The sequence below is a fragment of the Poecilia formosa genome, unplaced genomic scaffold (genome assembly GCF_000485575.1).
Source record: "Poecilia formosa unplaced genomic scaffold, Poecilia_formosa-5.1.2 Scaffold374, whole genome shotgun sequence".
In the NCBI taxonomy this organism is placed as follows: domain Eukaryota; kingdom Metazoa; phylum Chordata; class Actinopteri; order Cyprinodontiformes; family Poeciliidae; genus Poecilia; species Poecilia formosa.
Window position 1 is genome coordinate 257,794 of NW_006800313.1, and position 24,801 is coordinate 282,594.

The 24,801-nt window shown below is 39.5% G+C and overlaps 2 protein-coding genes across 5 annotated transcripts in view; one reads left to right on the top strand and one right to left on the bottom strand.

Moving 5' to 3' along the window:
- Positions 1–10,667, bottom strand: part of slc37a1 (solute carrier family 37 member 1) — a 16,704-nt gene extending 6,037 nt beyond the window's left edge. The window contains exons 1-14 of the mRNA XM_016662433.1: positions 10,545–10,667; positions 8,999–9,213; positions 8,282–8,363; positions 7,189–7,321; positions 4,712–4,790; positions 4,068–4,203; positions 3,716–3,792; positions 3,465–3,631; positions 2,970–3,022; positions 2,820–2,894; positions 2,293–2,331; positions 879–1,001; positions 703–793; positions 258–324 (exon numbers count right to left, since the gene is read on the bottom strand). Of these exons, the coding sequence (XP_016517919.1) occupies positions 258–324; positions 703–793; positions 879–1,001; positions 2,293–2,331; positions 2,820–2,894; positions 2,970–3,022; positions 3,465–3,631; positions 3,716–3,792; positions 4,068–4,203; positions 4,712–4,790; positions 7,189–7,321; positions 8,282–8,363; positions 8,999–9,054 (1,178 nt within the window). The 5' untranslated portion in view covers positions 9,055–9,213; positions 10,545–10,667. The remainder of the gene's footprint in view (positions 1–257; positions 325–702; positions 794–878; positions 1,002–2,292; positions 2,332–2,819; positions 2,895–2,969; positions 3,023–3,464; positions 3,632–3,715; positions 3,793–4,067; positions 4,204–4,711; positions 4,791–7,188; positions 7,322–8,281; positions 8,364–8,998; positions 9,214–10,544) is intronic.
- A 2,004-nt stretch (positions 10,668–12,671) lies between these two features.
- vars2 (valyl-tRNA synthetase 2, mitochondrial) overlaps positions 12,672–24,801 on the top strand; it is a 25,352-nt gene continuing 13,222 nt past the window's right edge. Inside the window, exons 1-13 of one of the 4 annotated variants that reach the window (XM_007575267.2) lie at positions 12,672–12,782; positions 13,056–13,253; positions 14,407–14,488; positions 14,566–14,666; positions 15,649–15,770; positions 15,862–15,928; positions 16,984–17,081; positions 17,769–17,850; positions 18,892–19,011; positions 19,549–19,657; positions 20,540–20,628; positions 22,921–23,011; positions 24,504–24,631. In XM_007575267.2, coding sequence (XP_007575329.1) covers positions 13,074–13,253; positions 14,407–14,488; positions 14,566–14,666; positions 15,649–15,770; positions 15,862–15,928; positions 16,984–17,081; positions 17,769–17,850; positions 18,892–19,011; positions 19,549–19,657; positions 20,540–20,628; positions 22,921–23,011; positions 24,504–24,631 — 1,269 coding nt within the window. In that variant the 5' untranslated portion in view covers positions 12,672–12,782; positions 13,056–13,073. Of the gene's footprint in view, positions 12,783–13,055; positions 13,254–14,406; positions 14,489–14,565; positions 14,667–15,648; positions 15,771–15,861; positions 15,929–16,983; positions 17,082–17,768; positions 17,851–18,891; positions 19,012–19,548; positions 19,658–20,539; positions 20,629–22,920; positions 23,012–24,503; positions 24,632–24,801 lie in introns of those variants that run through there. The other 3 variants (XM_016662477.1, XM_016662479.1, XM_016662478.1) reach the window with 3 other exon arrangements.

A 24,801-nucleotide genomic window follows, 5' to 3' on the forward strand; every position in this document is an offset into this window, starting at 1 on the left:
CACACACACACACACACACACACACACACACACAGAGTCCATTTATGCCGTTACATCAGGAAAACATTCATGCTAATTCCTGCAAAATAAACTGAAGCTAATTTTCTACTTACACAAAAAAAAGCAATAAGGACAAAAAGCCTCAGATTCCATCAGTAATTGGAAAAAACAACTAATTGTACTCAATGAAAAACATAAGACAAATATTTTTAATGGTTGGTGAATTTTAAAAAAAAAATAAAATAAAAAAAAATCACTGACCCACAATTCCTCCAACATCAAACAAGGTGGAGAGATCTCCAGCTTTCTTTGCATCCAAGTGAGCTGAACAAGAAACAACAACCATCAGTTCTGTCACATTCCTCTCGCCAGAATAAAGGGGTTTCAGCACAATTCAGTTAATTTATAAAGTACAGATTCAAAACGACATGTCTTAAGGCATTTTATTTTATCTTGAGGTTATTCAATAACGGACTATCTTTCTTCCACAGAGCACACAACGCGCCTGAGGAGGGAACTGTTCACTGAAATCTGTTTGGTAAAACTGTTTCCACAGATGTGGTTCTTCAAAGTCATTTTAAACACATGGAACATTACATGTCTGCTCCACGTGTACAAGTTTACTCGTTTCAAGCAAACTGAAATGAGGCAAAAATCTTGAGGAGGAAATTGCTGAACGAGGCTGGCAGGTTGTTTACCCACCTGCTTTGGTGATGTAGAGGGGCAGCCAGAACAGGAAGGTATAGCTGACCAGCTTGGCAAAGAGCAGGCAGAGGGAAAACTCCACCACTCCCTGCAGAAACAAACAGCATGTCACGACATCACAGCGACAACTGACTGGCGTGACAGCAAACCCAGCAGAGTGTCGGTAAACTGACGGGTATTCGCAGCGCTCCCATGAAGCTGATGGCAGAAGGCTCCGACTCGCTCTTCACCACCACGACCGGCTGGGCAGGGACACACACAGCGTCCCGGGGCAGCAGCAGCTCCGTGTCGTAGTTCTGCAGCAGGACGGAGGCAGGAACAGGAAGGTCACAGATCAGCTGCAACTCAGCGGAACCGGCTGACACCAACACCAACTCAACACCTAACAGCTCCGTATTGTAACCCCAGAGTCACTTCAAGATTCGCAAGAGGCAGAAAAAGTGAATTTACGATGCTTGAGAATTTATATTTTATATTTTTTAAAGCAACCAAATAATTGTAGAAATACCTGTGATTAAACTGTGATGAGAAAGATACATTTAAAACGAATGGAGCAAAAAAATAAAAAATAAAAAAGTCCCACTCAGCTTTTGATCTTCTGATTTTGGAGGAGAACATTCAGTCAAATCTCATCAAAGCCTAATTTAACAAGCAGCAGCATGCAGCAAGACAGTGACAGTAAAGAGAAACTCCTCACCAGATTTCAGTTCAAGCTCAGAATAAAGAAAAAGTAAATCTCCTGGTCCTCATCAATAAAACTATCAAAAAATGAAAAATGACCATATTCCATTTAACAGCTCAACATGGTAACACTTTACATGAAGGGGTTTGCATAAGACTGATATGACATGAACACATACGGAGCGACGGTCAAAGGAGTTTGCCCTGAAATCTCCTTTGCAAGTTTTAATGCAAAGTTGCACTAAGAGTTCATTAAATGTGTCAACTTTGCATTAAAAGTGTCATAATTTACCGAATGACCCTTCATGACAACAGTCATAAACATTCATACAGACTCCTTCATGTTCATGACAGGTGTTATGTCACATTTATGACAGTCTTATGCACACCCCGTCAAATAAAGTGTTAGCCTAAACACGATAGCTGCAGGAAAACTGTCAAAAGACTAAGAATCTATGACTTAGTTTCATAAACTGACTAAAAAGTCTTATCTTTCAAGAAAATGGCAGTAAAAGTTAGGTCTGCAAAGATATTTTTATAGGAGATAACAGACCAAAAACAAGATCATTACATTAAAATGCATTACAGCATTAAACCTTATACTAGCTGTGCAGAGGCACACGTGATAAAAACTGAAATCAAAACCAAAGTAATAAGAAATGTGAATGGGTTAAATCCTGACCCAGTGATTTCCAGACACCTCTGGGCTGAGTCTAAATGTTGATGCCCTGGAACAACAAATCCCTCATTTAGCACAACTGCACAGCCAAATTATTCAGAGCCAAAAACCTGAATTTGTATTCAGGCAATACGATTGAATATGTTGTTGTTCACGAAGACGTGAACATTTAGATTCAGCCTAAAACATGATGACCAGTGAAGCTGGAGATCACTGACAGAACTGACCTTCCTATTTTGAAGACATTCCTTAAAAAAGCTGTAGGCCTAAAACACAATATGAAGGAAACATTGCGTTCAATTCAAAAATACTTTGATTAAAGGAAAATAAATGTAACTTATGCAAATATCATCAAGTTTGTTGAAAGGATTATGATTTAGTGAATCGTAGCTTCTTATTTTTTCTAGCATTTTATTTAAGAGCCATTTTATCATTTTTGTTTTGATCTTCACTTCGACATACCAGCTCAAAATTAATTTGTCATATTTGACATGAAACACGACAAATTATGAAGTCCTGGTGGTTTAAAACCGTAAGGAAATGGCTTCTTAAGATAAAATAGCCAGACGTATAACTGCAGCCGACCTCTCCAAACCTTCAGCTCTGTTACATCCTCTCTGCAAGATAAGGCTTTAGATGGACTTCTGTGTTTATGGTCAAATATGTAACCAGGTCCATGTCAGGAGTTCACAGAGCAAAGCCATTACATTACAGCATCTAACGTAATGACATATTCATCCAGAGAGATGCACACCTGCTTTTTGTTATCCTTGTATTGCAAATATACTTTCGGATGTCCATTTTCTCCACTCCAGCTTTTGGCTGAGACCTAAATAAAGACAGATTTACTATATAAAACAGGTAAACACACACAGGAAGGATAAAACAAATGTCCTTTACTCACGCTGCTGCCAGGAGACGGGTTCTGAGTACATACGCCTTTTAAGTCATTCGGATCTGAGGAGGGGAAACCGGTTAGGTGAATATGGCAAAACTGTAGAGTGAGAAAATCCATCAGCCCTATTCAATGCTTTTATTTTGAAATGATTGCTCCTTCAGCAAGTCCGCAAGGTAAAGTCTCTGACACGAGCATGTCAGGCTGGAGTCAAACAGTGAAACCTCTGACCGACCGATGACTAAAGCAAGTTTTAGAAGTTATTTTGTGAAAACAATGCATCTTCTAACAACCTTTGTGTTTATTCCCCTACACTTATATTAGAAGTTATTATTTAGTTTTATTATTATTATTGGTGTGAACATGTTCACCTAAAAAAAAAAAACTAAAGTAGACATTTTGAACCCTGTAAAAACTCTGATATGTTTTCACAGATCGGCGTTACGCTCTTTACCTAATTATGATTATTATGATTATTATGACTTTAGTGACTTTTAGACTTACGTTCAATAAGGAAAAGGAAACAAACGACTCCCATGGCTGCGATGATGAGGCCTGGTACAATGAAGGAAAGGCCCCAGTTAGAGGAGACCCAGTACCCAGCGATCAGAGAGCCCAGGATGTTCCCCACTGAGGTGTGGGAGTTCCAAAGTCCCATGATGAGCCCACGCCTGCCAACGCCACAAGCTTTCATCACTAAGCCTACATCAGCTCCATTCAGCTTTACATGAAAGCTGTGAATTATTCTACCTTACCTTCCTTTTCCAAACCAGTTGCCAATGCAGGTGACCACACTGGGCCAACCAGTAGTTTGAACCAAACCATTGGCCACCTAGAAAAACAAACGGAGAGCCACGTCAACTTCCTGTACACATATCAACTAAAGCTACATCAGAGGTAAATGTGTCTGCAGTTACACTGAAAAAAAGAGAACGGAGCTCCAACTTCAAGAAACTGAGGCAACTTGTAACATGAATTTAATTTGATTATTTGTAATAAATTAGCTCAATTTTTTCACTGATTTTTTTTTTTCTTTTTTTCAGTACAGCTGTCCTGACTGAGAAGTCCCAACTAGCCTGGTTAAAATGGGTGTTGTGTGCATCTCACCTGAACAAATATATAGAAGCCGAGACTGTGAATGTTGTAAACGTAACCAAGTCCAAACAGGCAGGTGAAAAGCCCACTGCTCAGCATTCCCACTGTGAGATACAGCCGGATAGGCAGGCGCTCCCCAATGATGCCGCTGCACAGGGGGAACAGCAGCAACATGCTAACTCACATTCATCTGTGACGTAAAAGCTTCATTCATGACTTTCATAAAGAGGATCCTGATTCTGTCCAATTTATTTTGCTTATGTTCAAGTGCGTTGAAGTAAAACAGAATAAACAGAACATGTATCTGTTGATAATTTTGTGTTTTTGCACTAAAATAATTCAGAAGCTGTGAAGAAGGGATCACATGCTTGATTCCCTCATCTGATAATTACTTCAGTAGAACTCTAGACGATCTAGTGTCACATAAACACCAAACTAGAATTAATAGTTTGGTGTTTAAATAAATTAATTAATAGAATTAATAGTTTGGTGTTTATGTGATACTAAAACCTCTTTCTCACCATTCAAAATCTACTAAATCAACTTCCCCTTCATGTTAGTTGTTTTATGCTAGCTTTGTGCTAGTTTGTTAGCGTTGTGCTAGCTTGTTAGCGTTGTGCTAGTTTTATGCTAGCTCAATCAAACTGATGTCTCACCTGAGGTACATCCCAATGGCATAGGCACAGAGAAAAGAGTAGTCCATGGCTCCTAGCAGCTGCTTGTAGTTGCTTTTATCTAAAATTCAAATATTAATTACTAAACAAAGATTATGCAGCTGGCAGTTTATTACTGTTTAACTGATGAGGGTTCTTTCCAACTTGACTGCCCTGCTTATGCTTTTCTGTTTAGTTTGAGGCAACAACTTTTGGAAATAAAGCAAAAAGCACTAAATCCACAAGAGCTGCCAAGTACTTTATACAATTATTTATTTATGCAGGAAGAATCTTGAGTCTCATTGTCTCGTTTACAAGAGAGACACGTTATATACATCACAAAAAATATACTGACAGCTCACCGTTGCTGTGGCAACAGGTTTAATGGATTGTTTGAGTTCAAGTGTACAGTAATTAACTTTTTAGCTTTCAGTAAGATAACCTGCATTTCAAAGTGCAGTGTGATCCATCAAAAGCATAACCCGGATTTCTTTCAGTTTAATAAATTCCCAAATGGGTTTATTGAACAGCTAAAGACTGACCGACACATAAGTTGATCAAGCAAACATGTCCATCTCCTACTGGATATCTCATCAGTCTTTTCATTTCCCAGACAATCTAACTGTAGATTACAACTGTGAGTATTCCTGAAAACATCAGACCAACGAAGCACATCACAGATACTTCTAAAACAGAATATGTCCATGAAACTTTGAACAAATTATTTTACAAGAAAGGACAATAAAAATCAGTTTTTCTCCAATTAACTATTTCAGTCACATTGACTCTGTGAAAAGGAGTTTATTCTGACTAGCCTCGCTGTTTAAATAGAGGTGGAAAAATGTCCAACATGAAAAACGTAAAAAATAATCTAGGGTACCCCGATTGCAGTTTTCTGACCAATCACTGATCACCGATCTTTACACAGCATGACCTGGGGCCTCATGTATAGACGAGTGAGCAGTTTTCACACTAAAACTTGGCACACGGACAAATTTAGAGAAGTGCGGCGCACAAAGAAATTTGGATGTATAAAGTCGAACCTGCACACCTTTCCTTTATAAATCCTAATATGTGAGAAATAGAGCACAGCTGCTGGTCCACCCAAAAGTACATTATATAAATTATTATAAATGCCCAAATCTGCCACCACGTGGGGCAGTAACCATGGCAACGTCCTTGTTTGTACCAGTATAAGTATTTATAATAATGATAATTAAATATTTTTTAAAGTGCTTTGAGGGCACATAAAGTCTCCTAAAAAAAATGAAGATAACAAATTTTAAGAAAAAAAATCAAAATTAAGAAAATAAATAAATAAAGAGGTTGTGCAAATGCCTGAACAGCAGAGAGTTCAGCCGGGATTTATAGACAGTCAGAGAGTCTTTGAGTGGCGAATGTGGACGTTTATTATGAATAGAGAAATCATGTGCAGAAGTTGCACATTAACAGAACGAAGACGCTTTTTGTCCATAAAGGCGACTGAAGGACGGCCGCAGCTGGACCGGTACCGCACGGCTCCTTCTTTGGGTTTTGCTCAGAGCTCCAGGATGATCAGTCTGAGCAACAAACCAGCATTAACATTTCCCAGGAGATCAATATGATCAATCGCTCCCTCTGAATCCTTCCATTGGCGATGCTCTACATCAGAGCCAAAGCTCCACAATTATGCGGCACATCTTTGCACAGCTACTTATCTACCTGTGATTGCATATACTCCTTAAAAATAAATCAATAAATAATCAATTAATCTGCTGATTCAACCCCGTTTTCTTTTCTAGTGAGAATGAAATTACCCCATAGATGCATTTCATTCACTCTTGCACACAGACCGATGTGTTACATCTTTATGAGACAAAATCTGAGGGAAAGTACTATTTACATTCTAGTGAGGTTTTCACATCCTTTATTTTTATTTTATTTTGTGTGCATGTTAGCCTATTGTCTGAGGATAAATGGGGTTCAGTTTCATTGTTTACATATAAACAATAAAAAAATGTAAATCATGAACAAACATCTGGTTTGATGCTTCCTGTTCTAAGTAACACTTGGTGTCCTCAGATTTCAGTGGTTAGGCGAGTTTTGACGCTTTGTAGTTTGTTATTGTCCACAGAAAAAGTTTGCGTAGCTGCTGCACGTTTTCACAGCAGGTCACACCATGTTCATTTTTATACATGCCGACTTGTGCATAAAATATGGCACCGCACATTTCTTGTGCATACGGAGCTTTATACATGAGGCCCCAGGTGTTTTGGACTTTGGGTGATACTTACACTGCCTGAAATGTTGCTAAATATAGCAAGAAAGTTGCTGAGTTGGCAACAGTGGGGCGACAATGGTGACTGAGGAGGGCATTTGATTTTTAGATATTTGCTGTGGTAAATAAGATCTACAGCAAATATAGGAATAACGGATAAACATAGGAAATCTTGGCCAATTTATCGATGCACCCCTAGAATAGTCTCAATACAGATAAATACCAAAAGGCTTCCAGCTGCACTGCATCTCAGTGTGGGGTGAAGGGAAGGAGGCTTCCTGGCCTCCACCGCTGGCCACAGCGCCGCTGGCGGCTGCCAGCTCACTGGCTGTTGAGCAGTTCTTATGAAGCTCGCTCTGGCAAAAATGAAGAAAATACCATCAAGAACTGTTCAATATCAAGCTCCATACAGACATGGCATTCATTTCCCTAAGGGTGTTTTCTATGCCTAAAGAGCAGCTTCAGATTTTGTCTTGTTAGTCTTTTGCCGTAATCAGGAGGAAAAAATGAAAAACTTTACGCTGAAAGAGTCTGTTCAAGACTATTAGCATCAATAAGTCAAAACCTGAATAGAAATCTGGTTTTCAGCCAGACTTCAGATAAACATGACCCCCTAATGGCAACATCAAAATGGCTTCCATCATGGCAGGATTGTTGAGCAGAACGAGCCAGAAGAAGCCATCGCTGTCAGAAATCTAGACATGTTTCATGATGGGATCGTTGTTCATGATCACAGCCTGATGTGGCTGCGAGCCCAGGTCCACAGCCTGGTCAGTCAATCAGTCAGTCAAGTGATTGATAGATTCCAGCGTCATTGGATGTAGCACTATATCCCACTGGCAGGGTCTTCTGCTCATCCCAGTGGAGGAGGAAATGACCGGGTCCTTCAGCTGGACAGGCTGGAGTTAGATCGTCTTCCAGGCTGTCTTAGAGGAGTGGGGATGGGTGGCATTTAAAAAACAAATCATGCAGCAACGTTCCCATCAACCTGCTGGAAAAACTCACATCAAGGATGTTTAAACAAAGCTCAGAGATAACCAACAGGACGAGTCAACACTGTGCTACTTTTGACACTTCTGGTTCTGTTCTGGGTTTTGCTTGGGCCGCGTTCTTGAGCTCGGGACAATCAGCAGCTTGTTTGAGTTTAGATGTCATTTTCAAAGAAGCTGCCTCCCCTACTTGTTTTATCTCTGTTTCTTTGTTTCGTATTTAAAGCAAACAACCTTCTTATAATCCAGCAGTGTGAAATGTGAAATGCTAATTTCTTCCTAGCCGTCAGGTTTTGATGAGATTAGAAGTTCACACACAGATGTTACCTTTACGATACTGATGGGTTTCCTGGAAAGGTGAAAGCTAGTGTAGAGCAGGAAGGTCAGCATGAAGGTAAGACCTCTGTACCTGCAGGAGAAACACAGCGTCATAAATCCACAGCATTTCCTCTCCTCCTCATGCAAGCAACAGGAAGGAGATCCATATCCCAACACAGAAACCTGGACTGTGGGAATATGATCCGACTTCCCAACATCTGAAACCGGCTGGTCGAATGCATGAAACTAAAGAGGTGAAGGATGCCTGGGTTTGAGCTGAAAGTCAGGAGAGGAAGCAGCTACCTCCACGGCTCTCATCAGGAAAAAGACCTTCATGAGTCTGTCTGTTCTCCCGGTGCCTGTGTGGGTTCTTCCCAGGTACTCCTCCTTCCTCCCACAACATCATGTGGGATGTCAGCATCCCACATGATGTTGACATCATGCTGACTGATGTCAACAGCAAGTTGACATCAGTCAACATGATGTCAGGTTGACTGAATGCACTAATTTGCCAATAGGTATGAGTGTGTGAGTGTGTGAGTGTGTGCGTGTGCATGTGTGTGCGTGTGCATGTGTGTGTAGCCCTGTGATGGACCAGTGACCAGTACAGGGTTAACCCTACCTCTGGTCAATGACTGCTGGTCAAACCACCTGCAAAAAAAGCTAATGGAGGGATGCAGGGACAAAGGAGTGGATGAACAGATGGAAGGACGGATGCAGACCTACCATTGTTCCCTGTTGAAGGACACCAGCAGATGGATCCCTGGAGGAACAGGAGCCATGATGCGAAAAAAAAAAAAACAGTGAGTTTCAGGGTAGGATTTGGTGAAATAAGTTCAGCATTCCAAGCGGCCTCAAACTCATCAAGATGAAATTAGTCATCTTCCTCTTCACAGCAGACCGACAGGGACATGGACGCCTGGAGGACACATGGCTGACACCTGCAAGTGGAGGTGGAGGAGACAGACGAGTGAATAGGTGGGAGAAATGACAGAATCAATAAAATCAAGAAGGGCAGGATCTTAAACAAGACAAAGGTCTAGAAAGGTCTCCATGCTGGGCTAGGGTAAATATACTTTACATAAAATAATCTGTAATCCTTAAATCAAAAATCAAATGTAGATGACTGTATGCCGCAAAACAGGTTTTATTGCTCTGATTCAGGTTTACTCTTAATAATCAGCCTTTTCAAAAATGCACTAACTTTTAATTTATTATTGGTGAATTTGAAACGACAGTTTAAATTCAATCTGTTATCGAGATGGTCGCACGATTCTGTGGAATGCTGCTTTTTGAACTCTGATTTTAATAGAGTTCAAAATAATGGTCTCCTTTTTCCAGCCTCTATCCCATGTGGATAAATTAACACAAGCGTCTCAGAAGCCTCAGTTTGCAGGTGGAGTCAATAGAGAGCTTTGAACTAGTGTACTGCATCACAGTGAGGATCTGTTTTGCTGGCAGCGTTTCTGCTGTACTAATTAAAACATACAGAATAAAAACAGGCTACTTAAAAAACAACAAAATTAAAACATCAGAACTATTGCAAATGTCTGGAGTAATGAACAAACAACAACTGAGCAACTTTGTTGTATTCGCCTGAGGAAACTCATTCAGAGTGCAACTCAGATAAATGTTATGTTTTAATCTTGTCTTCGTGCTTCTCCTTCCTATCGCTGCCCTGGGAAACTCTCCATTTGATCTCCAGTGTTCATCAAGCCTGGGCCAATTAGTTTCTACTAGTGATATTCAGGAAATGACGGGAAAAGGAAAGTCAATTCTCAAGAGAAATGAGTCACGGTTTAACTCTTGAAGTTCCGTAGCGACAGGCGCGAAGAAAGCTGCAGGTGTTGCGTGAGGTTCGAGTGAAAAAGCTTGAAGCCTTCATCTAGAAACACAATCTTCAGATACAAAAGAACCGACTGTGCTCTTCAGCTTCTCTAGTTATTAACCATCATCTTCGCCGCTCGTCGCGGATGTTCAGACGTGGCTGCTGTGTGTTGAACAGAAAGCCAAACATCCCTGCTTTTAACCCATCTTTACAAATGATCCGATCTGTCATTAAATACAGATAAAACTAGAGTAAGATATAGATTCAGGAACAACATCTCTGCGTTGCTTTTATCGATACTAAGAACAATGTCGGCTTCCGTCAAGTTCCAGGTTCAAACAGCAGCTAGCTAAACCACATTAAAGCAGGACTGACCCATCAGTTCTCCGTATTCTTCCCAGGACAGTTTTCACCCCAACACCACGTTTATTCTGCCCACCTTACCGTGTTCACCGGAGTCACGGACTTTGCTTCTCTGTACGGAACACAAGAGCCGCCACTTCCTAGTTTGCTGAAAGCTGGCAACAGTCAACATCCAACCACAAAGAAACACTCACTTAGCGACACACAGCGTGTATGGCAAGACGATTTAGGATGTAATGCTTAACCATCTACATCGCAATAATTTTTGAGACAATTAATCGCTCGGCAAAATTTGTTATCGTGACGGTATACACCAACAGTGTCATGAAGTGTCATTCAGTAAATAATGACAATTTTAATGAGAAAATGCTTTATGGATGAAAGGTTTTATGTTTATGACACTGTGATGTCAGTCTTATTATGCACATCCCATCAAATAAAGTGTTACCAAAATGGTAATATATTGAAAGCACAATGTAATTAGTTTCACCTTTGTAAAGTGTGTTGTAATGGATCCTTCTGTGTTCTGGTAACCTGATGTGTTTGCAGTACTGATGTGTGCATGAAGCATGTAATGTACAAAGTGGCAAAGAATAATAATAAAAGCCATTAAGTACCGTAACAAAAAAGTTACTTCATTAGTGATTAAACCAAAAGTATATGTGTATCATACTGTAATCACACTACACATTAAATATGTATTTAGAATATACTTAAAATACAATCTAAGTATGTTAAATGTAATTCAATCACTAAAATAGTACACTCTAAATATACTAATCAAGCACGTTTTGGTACATAAAAATAAGTACACTAAGTACTACTTAAGTTTGTCCAAAAAAGTACGTTGAAGTATGCTTAGCACACTTTAAATAGTGCTTAAGTACTACTTAAATACTACTTAAATACACTAAGCACCAAATTAGAATTTCAAAAAAGTCACACTTTAAGTATACTAATTCTAAGTATACTTGAAATACACTCATGATTAGTCCTACTAGATTAGTCCTTAAGTATGTTAAAATTTAACATAGTACACTAATTTTTCATTTGGGTTAACCTAAACAATGTAATATTATTTAGATGTAATCTGGCTAATGGCAAGGCGTCGTGCTGACTTCTAAGCGTCAAGCAAATCAGTCTGATTAAAATAATACTAATGCGTGTGTGGGCAGGGTCGCAACAACATATTATTCAGGTGGATGCGAACACAATAATCGCCCCTTCTCCTCGACCCTCCCCCCAAAACAGGAAGGAGCACACGCGCTACATTCTTAGGTGGATGCGTACACAACATACGCTTGAACGGCCCTGCGTTTGTTGTCAGAGCGGAGCGCATAGAGCTCCTGCTGCGGCTCCACAACGCGGATATCCTTCTGTACAGATTTGTGACACTTATCTTAATATTAATTATTATAATGGCGTTTAGTTGCACAACTTTACGGACTCGTTCAATCGTGGCTGTTTTCAAGTTCATTGCGCTGTTCATATTAGTCTCGATGTTTTCTGGAGCGCAACGCGAAGCTCGACGTCATTCTCAGCAAATATATTAACTTGACATTAACAAAGACAAGCGGGAGACTTTCTGCCTTTCGAAATACGGGCCATTCATTTCTTTCTATATTAAAACTCACCCTTTTCATTTTTGTTTGCAACTCAGAGGGAAAAGTGTTTTTCAAAAATAAAGAATCCCTTCTTTTTGAAGCTAAGTGTGCTGTATTGATCCCGGCTTCATTCATTTGATTGATAGATTTAATTGATCTATTTGAAACAGCAATGCTACAAGTTGAATATATTAATCTCGACAAATTTTCCGTTCTTGATTTGTAAATTGGTCCTAAAATAGAAAGGTCTATTTGGAGCCATGAGCTATGTTTAGAATTACAGTCTTTAATTTTATTTTTCAAGAGTTAACAATCATATGGGCTTGCACCCAACTTGGAATTTTTTACGATTTATTGTTTTAATTTACTTTAACATGAGACTCTGGCACATATGTCACTTTGTACTGTTATTTTCTGTGTGCAAGAATATTGTAGCTGTTATGTTCTTCTTCCTATGTTTTAATTAATGCTCCCCTTGCCAAATTTTGTGATATGTTAACAATTATGTGTCGTTGTTTTTTACTGAAACAAATAAAGAAGTAATAATAATAGTAATAATAATAACAAGAACAACAATAATAATAATAAAATGGCAATTCCGGTTTGCGGCGGAAGCTGCGGAAGATATTAGCTGACGGACTTCCTTTCAGTCCGTCAGGTTAAAGCTGCAGCCCGTCAGTCTGAATCCAGTGGTATCAACTGACAGAGTTTGAGGGTAATTTATTACATTTGCAATTAAAAGTATGAAGAAGAAGCCTTACGATATTTATTTATATTTAGCTCCACTATTTCAGACGTTTTTGAAGGAGGTTGAAGGGGTATTACAATAAGTCAGCTAAGTTAAATAATGCACTTTGAAAATACATGCATCACGAAGTTAAATTTGTGACCTTAATTCCATGTATATTAACTAAACACATGGACAATGAAAACACTGAAACTTACGTTAGAATTGATTAGATTGTGCCTTTATATTTTTCATCTCTAGGGTGTTTCGTAGCTGAGGATGTGGACTAAAGGACATTGTCCAAAGGCGAGGCTGGTAGCGAAGACGGCCACCAGACTGTGGTCCAGCAAGCCTCCAGAACCGTCCCGCCCTGTCCCTTCTGCTCAGCTGCGGCCACAAGACTACGTACGCAGACGCAGGCAAGAACGGGAAGAGAATATCCTGTCAGCTCAACATGATGTAAGCCGAGTAGACTAAGCACACAGACTGAGTTTTTGCAACATTATTATTATAATGTATAAAATAAATAAGCAACAAAACAATAGAGACCAGATATCAAGGTTAATAAGACAAATGTTCGATTTTTCAAATCAATTAATCAACTCAGTAAAAATGAACTTATTCAGGTACAATTTTATTGGGGAAATATCAAAATACAAAGGAATAAGCTTACAATCGTACTAAGAAGCAAAGACTTTATAAAGCGTGTCATTTCATGGGATGAAGTCTAAATATTATCTAGTCTATCACATTTTTAAATAGTCAGAAAACTAACTTTAAGTGCATAAAATGCACAACAGATAAAATTTTGTCAATGCTGATAGACAAATTGCATCCCAATGATTTAACAGTTTGTGGAAGCACCCTTAGTGGCACTAACATGAGGTAGCTGTACAGAGATAGCTACTCTCTAGTTAAGAGATGCTTGTTAGAGGTGAATGTATGGACTTTTAATTCACTGACCGTTAAATTATTCACTTAAGGCAGGTGTAATGAATGGCAATAAGAACCAGGTGTGCGCCACACATAAATTAAAAAACATAGATCAGGAGAAATCAAAAGTGCCCCTACCTAGCACTGTCAGACTGATACATTCGTAGGAAGTATGGCCACAGCCTTGATTATTTTCTTTCTAGGTATAAGACTTCAAATTGCCAAGAAATGGCCTTTTATACCCCTCTTCAAAATACTGTTGCTTCTCGAATGTCACTGTAGCATTGTGCTAATGTGAAACTGACATACTCAAAAAACTGACATAGATACAGACCATAAAAAACAAACTACTTTATAAAAGTATTTTCACTTGATAGTGATTAGTTAAATTAGAGCAAGATATCAGCTGCTTTCTCTCACAGATAAAGCACTGATAAAGTGTTTTCACTTTATCTGTGTGTCTGAATCTATCCATCCTATTTTTCTATCTAATGTAACAAACTGACTTTATATTGTCTTCTGTGTTGAGGTAAGGGCCAGTTCGACAAGGGAACTAGCCCCTCCTTGGCCCCTGTGTTGAACTTCTCATGCATGAATTAACGGATACATGATTGCTACCAAAATATGACCTTTATGTCAGAAGGAAGAGTGGCTGCTAAATACATGTTTTTGCTTTCAGAAAGTTGGAGATCAAACATTAAACTGGAGTGAAATACCAAAAGTAGCGTACACGGCTCAGACACCTGCTGGGACAAAGAAAGGTGACTTTATGCACACATGGTATTGATTTATGTTGTAATTTGTTCAGTCATTTGGGAATTTATGCGCTTGTTTTCAGATACCAGCTTGCCTTTCCCTTCTGCATACAGTCCAGATTATGTGGAGTCCTGCTGGTATCAGTGGTGGGAGAAAGAGGGATTTTTCAATCCTGACCAACATGTGAGAAATCTTAACATAATAAAAAATATTGATTCAGTTAAGTAAATTGGTGACTTTTGGACGAGAAACATAATTTCCTGTACAATTTTTCATGTGCGCAACTAAAGGAAAAATAGTTGGACATGTGTGTTGTGGCATCCTGTTGTGTAAGCAAATCTGATTTTCCTCCCAAATATTGGCCAGACAGGCAAAGTATGAGCCAATATGGGATGACCACACAATATTCTTCTGTCTGGGAATAAAATCCTGCATCATAACACTCACAAGGATGCCTGTTTTATAGTTAGCATGTTACAGAACAAATTTTCACACTCACTCCTTGTTTATGACAAAAACTATTTGTTATCGGCAAGCATGATTAAACTTGAGATTCTTGTAGTTTCCTTACACTACAAATCTGTCTAAATGATATTGTGACAGTTTAGGTGCAACCCTGTTTTTTTGTTGTTGTTTTTTTTTTGAGTGTACAGAGGGTCAGAATTGTTGGTACCCCTCGGTTAATGAAAGAAAAACATGCTAATTCGTGGACACGTCTTGATTTAACGTGTCCCTTTGGTCACATCATTTTCAGGGGTGCCATCATTTTTGTCCAGCCCGGTTTTATGAGTTTATTTTTTAAACGTAATTCTGTTGAAGCATGTTTGAAAAGCAATGTCTGACTTTCATTTGTTAATTTTCATAAAACGTGTATTCATTGTTACCTCTGACCATTGGGGTTTTCTTTCATTAACCAAGGCGTGCTGACAGTTTTGTCCATGTGTGTAATTCAAATCTATCCAGTAAGACTTCATTGTGTCCACAGAGACTCTGCCGAGAAGCGCATGCCAATCATAAATTTAGGCTGTTCATTCTCACCTCACAGCAACAAATGACCCAACCAACTTTGTGTTTTGGTGATGTTGGAGTTTTGGATTTCTGTCTGTCAATGCATTCATTAGTCTTTGCTATTGATTTCCGTCTATAATGTATTTAATTTGGTCAGGAGCGATTGCCTCATCGTGTGGATCAGACGTTTTCTTTATGCATTCCTCCGCCAAACGTGACCGGTACTCTTCATCTGGGCCATGCTCTAACTGTAGCTGTGCAGGACGCTCTGGTCCGATGGTAACGGTCAAAAACAGGCTTCATCAACAATCTGATGCTTAACATTTAGTCAAAAGTATTTTTGAAAAGCTTTCATTTTGCCATTTGCTAGGAGAAGGATGCAGGGTCACAGAGTTCTGTGGGTGCCTGGATGTGACCATGCTGGAATTGCAACTCAGGTATGACAACTTTGTCTTTTTAAAAAAATGAAGAGTTGTTTTTGTCTTTTTTGACTGTAAATGTAGGTTTCGCTCATGTTCCTTAAGACGCCGCACTACTTGCACAGTCTGTAGTCTCCACCCCATCCAATCTGTAACAAGAAGTCGACTCTGACGCTGAGAAAATGGAGGAAATTTCAAATATTGAAGTGGCAGCAGGGCAAGACTGTATGTCTGCAGCCTGGAGACTCTCCGTGTCTTAGCAGTTGTTTCATGGCGTTTGTCAGGTTGTTTTAAGAATAGAATTAGAATTTGTCACCGAGTGTGTACATTGAGATAAAATCCAACAACAAATATATACAATATGAACATAAACATGATGAGATTTACAAAAGCAACTAATACTTATATTTGTATCCTGGTCACATGTAGGAAAGGTCACAAATGTTCCATGTTTTCTCCTATGTTGGATAAAGCCTTACATTGTGATTTGACTGAGTCACAAAGCCTTAGAAATGTCTCGGCAACCTAAGACAAACTTACAGATGTTATTTAATTTGTTTATGTACTTTAAATTGGAACATTACTATTAAAACAATAACAAGGCAATTAAAATAAAACTACAAGAAAACAGTTTTTTTTTCTAAATTCCTTGAAAAAGAATAAATGAAAAGGTACTAATAATTTTGACTACCACTTGGCAGCAATGATAAATCAGTACAGGGCCCCTGAAAATGTCGTATTTCTATAGATCTTAACTAAAACAACTCTGCTTCTGACCCAGTGAAACTTGAAAATAAAGTACAAAATGAATTGGTTCAGGATTTCCTTAAACAACAACAAAACCCCGTGACGCCTAAGAAAATATTCCCACTGGCAAAGAGACCTGATGACTCCCTGCAAAATTCTAGGTCTGTGCTGATCTGCACACATTTATAATTTGGCTTGACATATTAACTCATCATATTCTACACCTTGGTCGTGTTTGCTATATCTTTGTTTGTTGAAACATTTGGAACATGTACTCTATGCTGCAGCGTTTTCCTCACTGCAGTAAATGTGTTTTTGTGCATTAGACGGTGGTGGAGAGACGACTTCTGAGGGACAAAGGGAAGCGCAGACAAGATTTCACTAGAGAAGAATTCTTACAGGAAGTATGGAAATGGAAAAATGAGTAAATCTTATTTTTTGATATTTCTTCAAACCAGTTTGGGGTAACAGTTACTTTGAAGGGGTGTGCATAATACCTGTCATGAACATGGAGCCTCCATGAATGTTTACGACGGTTTTTTGGTGACCCGTCTGTCTGACCCTGTCGGATCTCGGGGTCAGACGGAGGGCCGTAAAGACTTGTGCATGTTTTTGGCAGACTGCAGACTGGTGGTCCGCTGCTGCCTCTGTCTGGTGGAGATGGCGAGACGGCCTTAAATAATGTCGTGTTTCAAATGCAGAGTTCATAAGCGCTTTGTAGGCACCTTGCTGAAATACTGTGGGATGAATTAGATGAATGAAGTCAAGACTGACAACAAATGAACAGTAATTTAATATTAACACATAAAGCTACATAACTTTTTAAAGTTTGATAATTAATACATGTCATAATCTATATAGGACAAATTATTATTTCTTGGTTAGTGTCAACAAAGACATTTTAAACAATGTCAACTTTGTGTCATTATTTACAGAATGACAGTTAATGACAGCAGTCATGAACACTGATGAAGACTCCTTCATGTTCGTGACAGGTGTTGCGTCATGTCACCTTCTTTGCCACCCCTTCAAATAAAGTGTTGCCCAGTTTGGTTGAACGATGTGCTCAGTGTTTGCTCCCGTCTCCCTGACCTCTTCTCCTGTGTCCCAGGAAAGGAGAAGAGATTTATCACCAGCTGAGGGGGCTTGGTGCTTCTCTGGACTGGAGCAGAGCCTGTTTCACGATGGATCCGGTGAGGCTTTTAGTCACATATATTCCTACCATGTGACATCATCACCCAGTGATTAAAATGTTTGGGTGTAAAATTTGCATCTGTCTGGCATCCTGGAGAAACAAAATAGTATGAAATAGTATGATGCCAATTAAATATGTGTCGTACTATTTAATTGACTACAAATAGATCCTAGAAACTCAGCAAACACACTTGCATCCAAAGACGACAGAATCACAAAACAAAACCAGGGAAGACAGGTGCCTGGGGCCTCAGCTGTCAGAGGCTCTGCCCTTTTCATTAATTCAGAAAAGGAAACACGACGTTATGAGGAGGTGGGAAAAAAAACCATGAGTCACACTCTATCCCTACAGTGTGAGGTTGCAAGAAAAACAAAACCCTTCACAACAAAAGCTGTGATGCAGTCGCTGTACCGTTGTCGTGGTGATCCTTTCAACTCTTGTTTTACTGGCTAGTCTACATTCCTACCCTCATCTACTGTCACGCTTTGGGACCAAAAGAATGGGACTGTGGATACAAGCGCCTGAAAGGGTGTCTGGACTCTCCCCTGGAGATACGGAGCGAAGCTCTGCCGCTGCTTCTCCGTTCAGAGAGGCTCAGAGAGGCTGGACTCTCTGAATTGTCTGCTGGACTGGGGGACGCCTTGCAGTTCCCCTGGAGGAGCTGGGAAGAGGGAAGTCAGGGCTTCTGCTTAGTCTGCTGCCTGAGACTAGAACCTGGATAAGTGGAAGATGATGGCAGGATTTAATGAGGGAACCCAGTCTCTATCATTGACAGACTAGTTTCATCAACAGTTTTGTTTTCTTCCTACTAACACCAAATACTGACTTTTACTGTAAATGCAAATATTTTCTGAAGCTCTGCTGACTTCAGTTGATTGAGCTGCTGTGTTGTGGCCAGGGTTGATCAGCTCTCTGGGTCTTTGTTCTTCCTTGCGTAGGAAGCAGCAAACCCATTTACTACAGAAATGTGTATTTGCATGTTGTTTCTTTGTCTACCAAATCCAACCTGTTTCAGTGTCTTATTTTTCTCTGATTTCAGGGTTTTAGCAGAGCTGTAACTGAGGCTTTTGTCAGACTGTGTGATTCTGGTCTTATTTACCGCTCAGACGGTTTGGTCAACTGGAGCTGTGCTCTTCAGTCTGCAATCTCTGACATAGAGGTAAGAAACTCTCTATATCAGACGTTTTGCTCTGTCTTTACTGGATGTTTCATAATATTAATATGCAACTCATTTGTCATCGACTAAGACCCTGAAAAGGAACATTATTATTTCTTTCAGGTTGATAAATTCAGATTGCAGAAATATTTATTTAATGGCAAGTTATGCTGAACTGTGGAAACTGTGCAGTCATTACAAAATGCAATTTTTTTAGGTAGCAGCAGGAAAAGCAGACAAATTCATAATTTACATTCACAAGTTAACATCTTTTATTTTGTTCATGTAGTTGCAGTGGAAAATGTTAAGGTCGTTATGATTATTAAAGTTTTGTTTGCTCTTTCTCCTGACTGCGATCAGTGAGCAGAGACTTCAAATAAATACTGATTAAAACATGTTCTTTCTCTGGGTTTGAAACAGTTTTACCTCACTCCTTGTTAAAGGAAAATTTCCACAACACAGTGAAAATGTTGAGTTGAGATTGAACTCTGTCATCATTTTCTGTCCAAAGAGTAACTTGAAGTTGTTCGTTTGTCTTAGGTGGAGACCAGGGACGTTTCTGGACCAACCTTAATGTCTGTCCCTGGATATGACAATAAGGTGGAATTTGGAACAATGTTCACCTTTGCATATCCTGTCGAAGGCCATGGTGAGTATTGGTGGATGGAGACATTAACAATGGTGTTTAATTTCATCTGCTTTGTGTTGATATCTGAAAATATCAATATATCTGTTGATCTATCGATCGATAGATCTGTGTATGGATTTGGAGGTATACACACATAAAATGCATATAGTTTTATCACAATTTATCCATAACCTCATAGATATCTGCATACATATACATAGGGATATAAGGATAAATTGCGATTAAACTCAAGTTATTCATTTCAGAAAACTGTGTCATGTATTGACAACATTTACGTTTAGTTTTGGGCCTTCTACTTTGTCTACTACAAAAGCATATAAGTATTTGGGACTTACTGTGGATGAATATGTTACATTTGAAGAAGTTATTAAAGTCCAGTCAGACTGAAGAGGTTCAGTTAGAAATAAAGGTGTGAACAGAAATGCTCCTAAAATGACTTTATATGGAGAAATGGGTCGGGAACCATGTGAAGTTAAATATATTGTAGACATGGTCAGATTGTGGAGTAAGTCTATTAATATCCCAGATCATAGATTAACAAAACACATTTTCCTTTGGAATTTCACAAATAAGCAGGCTTGGGCCAGACATACGGAGAAGTTCGTGGTTATCGTCAGTCTAGCAGCTTCTGTCCTCAAAGTTACAGACAGCAACAGAAAAAAGGGACGAGCTGTCAGTTTCCGGTTACTATGGCATCTTGACAAGAGCAACATAACAGAATTTAAAACAAATTAATGTCTGAAGAAACATAAAAAAATAAATTCAAAGAACAAATAAACACATTTTGACAAACTTCACATTTATAATATTGTTACATTAAAACCCTGTTACATATATGTGTGTGTGTGTGTGTGTGTGTGTGTGTGTGTGTGTGTGTGTCAGATGGTGAAGTGGCAGTGTCCACGACTCGTCCTGAGACGATGCTTGGAGATGTGGCTGTAGCTGTTCACCCTGATGATCCTCGATATCAGGTGAGTTACTTACAAGATGATATGAAGTTGTGTTGCTAAACACAGTATCTTTGCTGTCACTGCTGTGTGGACTTTGCATGTTTTCTCTCGAAAAAACTGGATTTACTTGTGACATTACACAACAAAATAAAAGACCTTTGGTTAAGTCTGGAATTTGCGCATAAATTAATTCCAATAATTCACTCCAAGATCCAGCTAAACTTTAGCAAAAGATATGAACTTAGTTATTCAAGAAAACAAAACCATGAAAGAAAGACATTGGTCATTCAAGCAAGAATCATGCAGGAGATTATGATTTTCTCTGGCGTTCCTGAAAAGTCATCTGACAATCCAGAAGTTCAGATAAAAGAATTCATGACAACAAGGCTCAAAACTTCCCCCGACTCTCATAACCAGATTACCTTCCTCCCCATTCATTGTTTTGGATCGGATACAAAGCCCCACATCCAGCTATCGCCAAACTGGAACCACATTCAGACTTAACCAGTTTCCACAATAAACTAATGAACGATGCAAAATCCTGCACCGGTCATGAAACGACATCGACAAAGTAATGTCTCTGAAAATCACACCTGGCTTTTCTAAACTGCTCAACATTTTCAGTATGTCATTTAATATGTATTGAATTCTTTGATTTTGATTTTCCCCTCTCAGTAATTTGTAATCAATTTAATCACAGTCATCGATTATTTGTTTTGCTTATAATTATTATTTTTTCAGCTATTTTTTAAATATTTTTTTCTCTCTTTCAGTCTCTACATTAATGCACATGCATGCCAGTAGAGCATCACTTCATACATTCAAACACAAACATCCAAATTATTTATGTCTGCCCACCACTGACTTATCCTCAAATGAACAAGTTTAAAAAAGAAATACAGCGACTTAAACTGGAATATGCACAGCTTTAAAACCCGGTTTAGACCTCCCACCTCCAGCAGTTCTCAGATGACCTACCTGTGGTTGCATCAGTGAGGGTGATGAGGTTGAGTACAGGTCTGCTGATGGGCAACTTTGTCACATGGTGTGGGCTGAACCACCTGCAGCTCAATGTGACACAGACCAAGGAATGAGTGGTGGATATCAGGAGGAGGACCAAGACGCCAGTGACTCCTGTTACCATCATGGGGGTCAGTGTGGACATTGTGGAGAATCAGAAACATCTGGGTCTCCACATTGACAATAAACTGGACTGGGTGAAGAACACTGTCGCTCCGTAGAGGAAGGGCCAAAGTCGTCTCTACGTTCTGAGGCCGCTGAGGTCCTTCAACATCTGCCAGACCTTGCTTAGGATATTTTATGACTCTGTGGTTGCCAGTGCCATCCTGTATGTTGTGGTGTGCAGGGCAGCAGACTGAAGGTGGAGGACACCAACAGAATGAATAGACTGACCCACAAGGCCTGTGACGTCGTTGGAGTGGAGCTGGACTCTCTGACAGCGGTGTCAGAGACAAGTCCAAGATGCAGGTTGTCTTGGACAACGAGTCTCATCCACTTCAGGATGTGCCCCCAGCTGCAGGAGCATCTTCAACCAGAAACTTATTATACCAAAGTTCACCACAGAGCAACACAGGGAATCATTTCTGCCTGTAGCCATTAGACTTTACAGTTCCCAAATCTGAGTAACTTAAATCTAATTTTATCTGCACTCATTTATAGATCATAGATGAACATATTTGCATGTGCATGCTTATTTGTTTATTTATTTTCAGTCATTCCTTACATCACTTATTATTAATATTTAATACCTTGAATGGAGTAGCTTTTCAACGAATAAGCAATTTCCACTTGGGTATCAATAAAGTCTATTTCATTTTATTCGATTCCTGGAAGTAAGCAACACTCAGTTCTTTTTAAATGATATGTCTAACAGGTTCTAAATTACAAGCAGTTAAAACTAACTCTCAGTTCTTTCTTATTCTGTAAATTTGATTTTTCTAACAGGAATTTGATAAAACTGACATTAATTGAAAGCCACATTTTCACTTTGCTCCCACTGTAATAGATAAAATAAAATTCAGATGACTTGCTGATGTGGTCCAAGTTCAGCTACACTCTGACAGACATTGTTATTGGACAAGAACTGTTTTTCCTGATGAACTGCTTGAAGTCTCTCTGAATTACCTCTTTACTCCGCCATGCCTGGACTCTCCAGGCTGGACCCGTCTGAACTCTGCCCCCGTTTTAGTCTTTTTACCACTTTGCCTGCTTTATATGTGTATTGAAACCAAGCTAGGAGTTCCTAATCATTATTGACAATTTGATATAATGGACATCTTTCTCTCTGTTTAGACTTTCCATGGACTATTGTGTAAACATCCTTTCACCAACAAGCTCATCCCCATCATCACAGATACAATGGTGGACATGGATATGGGAACAGGTACCAGTGTGCATTCACTCCTACCTGTTTAGTAGGTTTAAATGTAACTCTTGTTTGATTGTCTCCAAAGTCCAGTTCTTTTGGGGAGGTGTGAATGCGTAATTGAACTCTATGGACCAGAAAAGCGAACTTACAAACCTGGCTCAGTTCAGTTGGAGTGAAACCTGGCATTTTTCAAATCTATATATGTGGATGCAAGTGAACCAGAGAACACTCCAAAAGCAGGAAGCAAACTATAGCACAGGGCATTCTGGGTCAGTAGAGCCAAAACAAATCTAGCGCTACAGAGAGAAATCCTACAACTGATCTGATGCCTCTCCATTTTAGTTTACACTTTGTGAAGAGGAACTTTGCAGTAGTTTTCCTGGTAGGTTTTTGTGTTGTTTCCTTCCTTCAGTAGCTTTGGTGCAGCACCACCAAAGGTCAGGGGGTGAACAGGTTTTTCAATTAATTTGGATTGTTTGACTCAGTGCAGTGTGAAAACCGCACCAGCTAAGAATGTAGCTGATGTTGCAGTTTTGGTCCCCAATCAAACTGAGTCTACCAAACTATCAGGTGTGAAAACATCCCAACAGTTTCACCAAACAAAGTCAAGTCAAGTGTACTTTATAGTCAAAAATCACAGGAGTTTGAAATTACATTTCACCAGACTCCAATGTGCAGTTAAACTAAACATATAAATGAGACATTGACAGTAACCTCTCCCCCCCCACACACACACACACATACACACACAATGTACAGTAAAAACTAACATACTGATACATGAGTTTACATTCTCTCTGACACATTCACTCACAACACACACACACTCACACTGATACAGACGTGTGCAATAAACGCAAACACTGCAATAAGAAGACTAACATAATGATGGACAATACACACACACACACACACACACACACACACACATAACAGCAGAAGTATAATCTGGACATACAGGTAATGTAGATGCTGTATGCAAGGTGCAAAAAGTAAAGTGCAAGTGTTGTGTGAAAGAAATGTCTATGAAATGTTCATTAGTTTACTTCAATGTGTCGATGAGTCTAATGGCTTGTGGAAAGAAGCCGTTTCCCTGTCTGCTTGTGTGACACTGCAAGCTGTGGTAGCGCTTCCCTGATGGTAGTAGGCAGAACAGTTTGTGTGCTGGGTGAGAGGAGTCTCTCTTTATGTCCATTGCTCTCTTGGAACAGTGTGAAGTGTAAAGGTCCTGAATGGCTGGTAGAGGTGATCTGATGATCTTTTCTGCGGTCCTCACCACCCTCTGGAGTGCCTTCTTGTCTGCAGCCTGACAGCTGCGGTTCCAGACAGGGAGGCTGCTGGTCAGGATGCTCTCAATGGCTCCCCTGTAGAAGGTGGTGAGAGCAGATGTAGGGAGGTTGGCTCTTCTCAGCCTCCGCAGGAAGTGGAGTCGTGTCTGAGCCAAAGAGCATTAAATCATATGTCTGCTTTTGTGGAGTAATACCTGTTGTTTGTGTTAACTTTATAGGTGCAGTGAAGGTGACTCCTGCTCATGACTTTATGGACTTCCAACTTTCACAGAAGCATTCTCTGCCCCGCCCTTCGGTCATTAGAGGAGATGGGACTATGGAGCCGTTGTGTGGACAGTGGTTGGAGGTGCAGGAAAATCATTGTGATAGATTATAGGCCTGTCACGATAAACAATAAATCACTTAATCACACGATTAATTCATTTATCGACCTCATTTTAATTTTTCGGCTTTATTATTTCTTCGGCCTATTTCTCTTTCTGTTGACGACACTGAATGAAAAAAAGGCTCAACTCC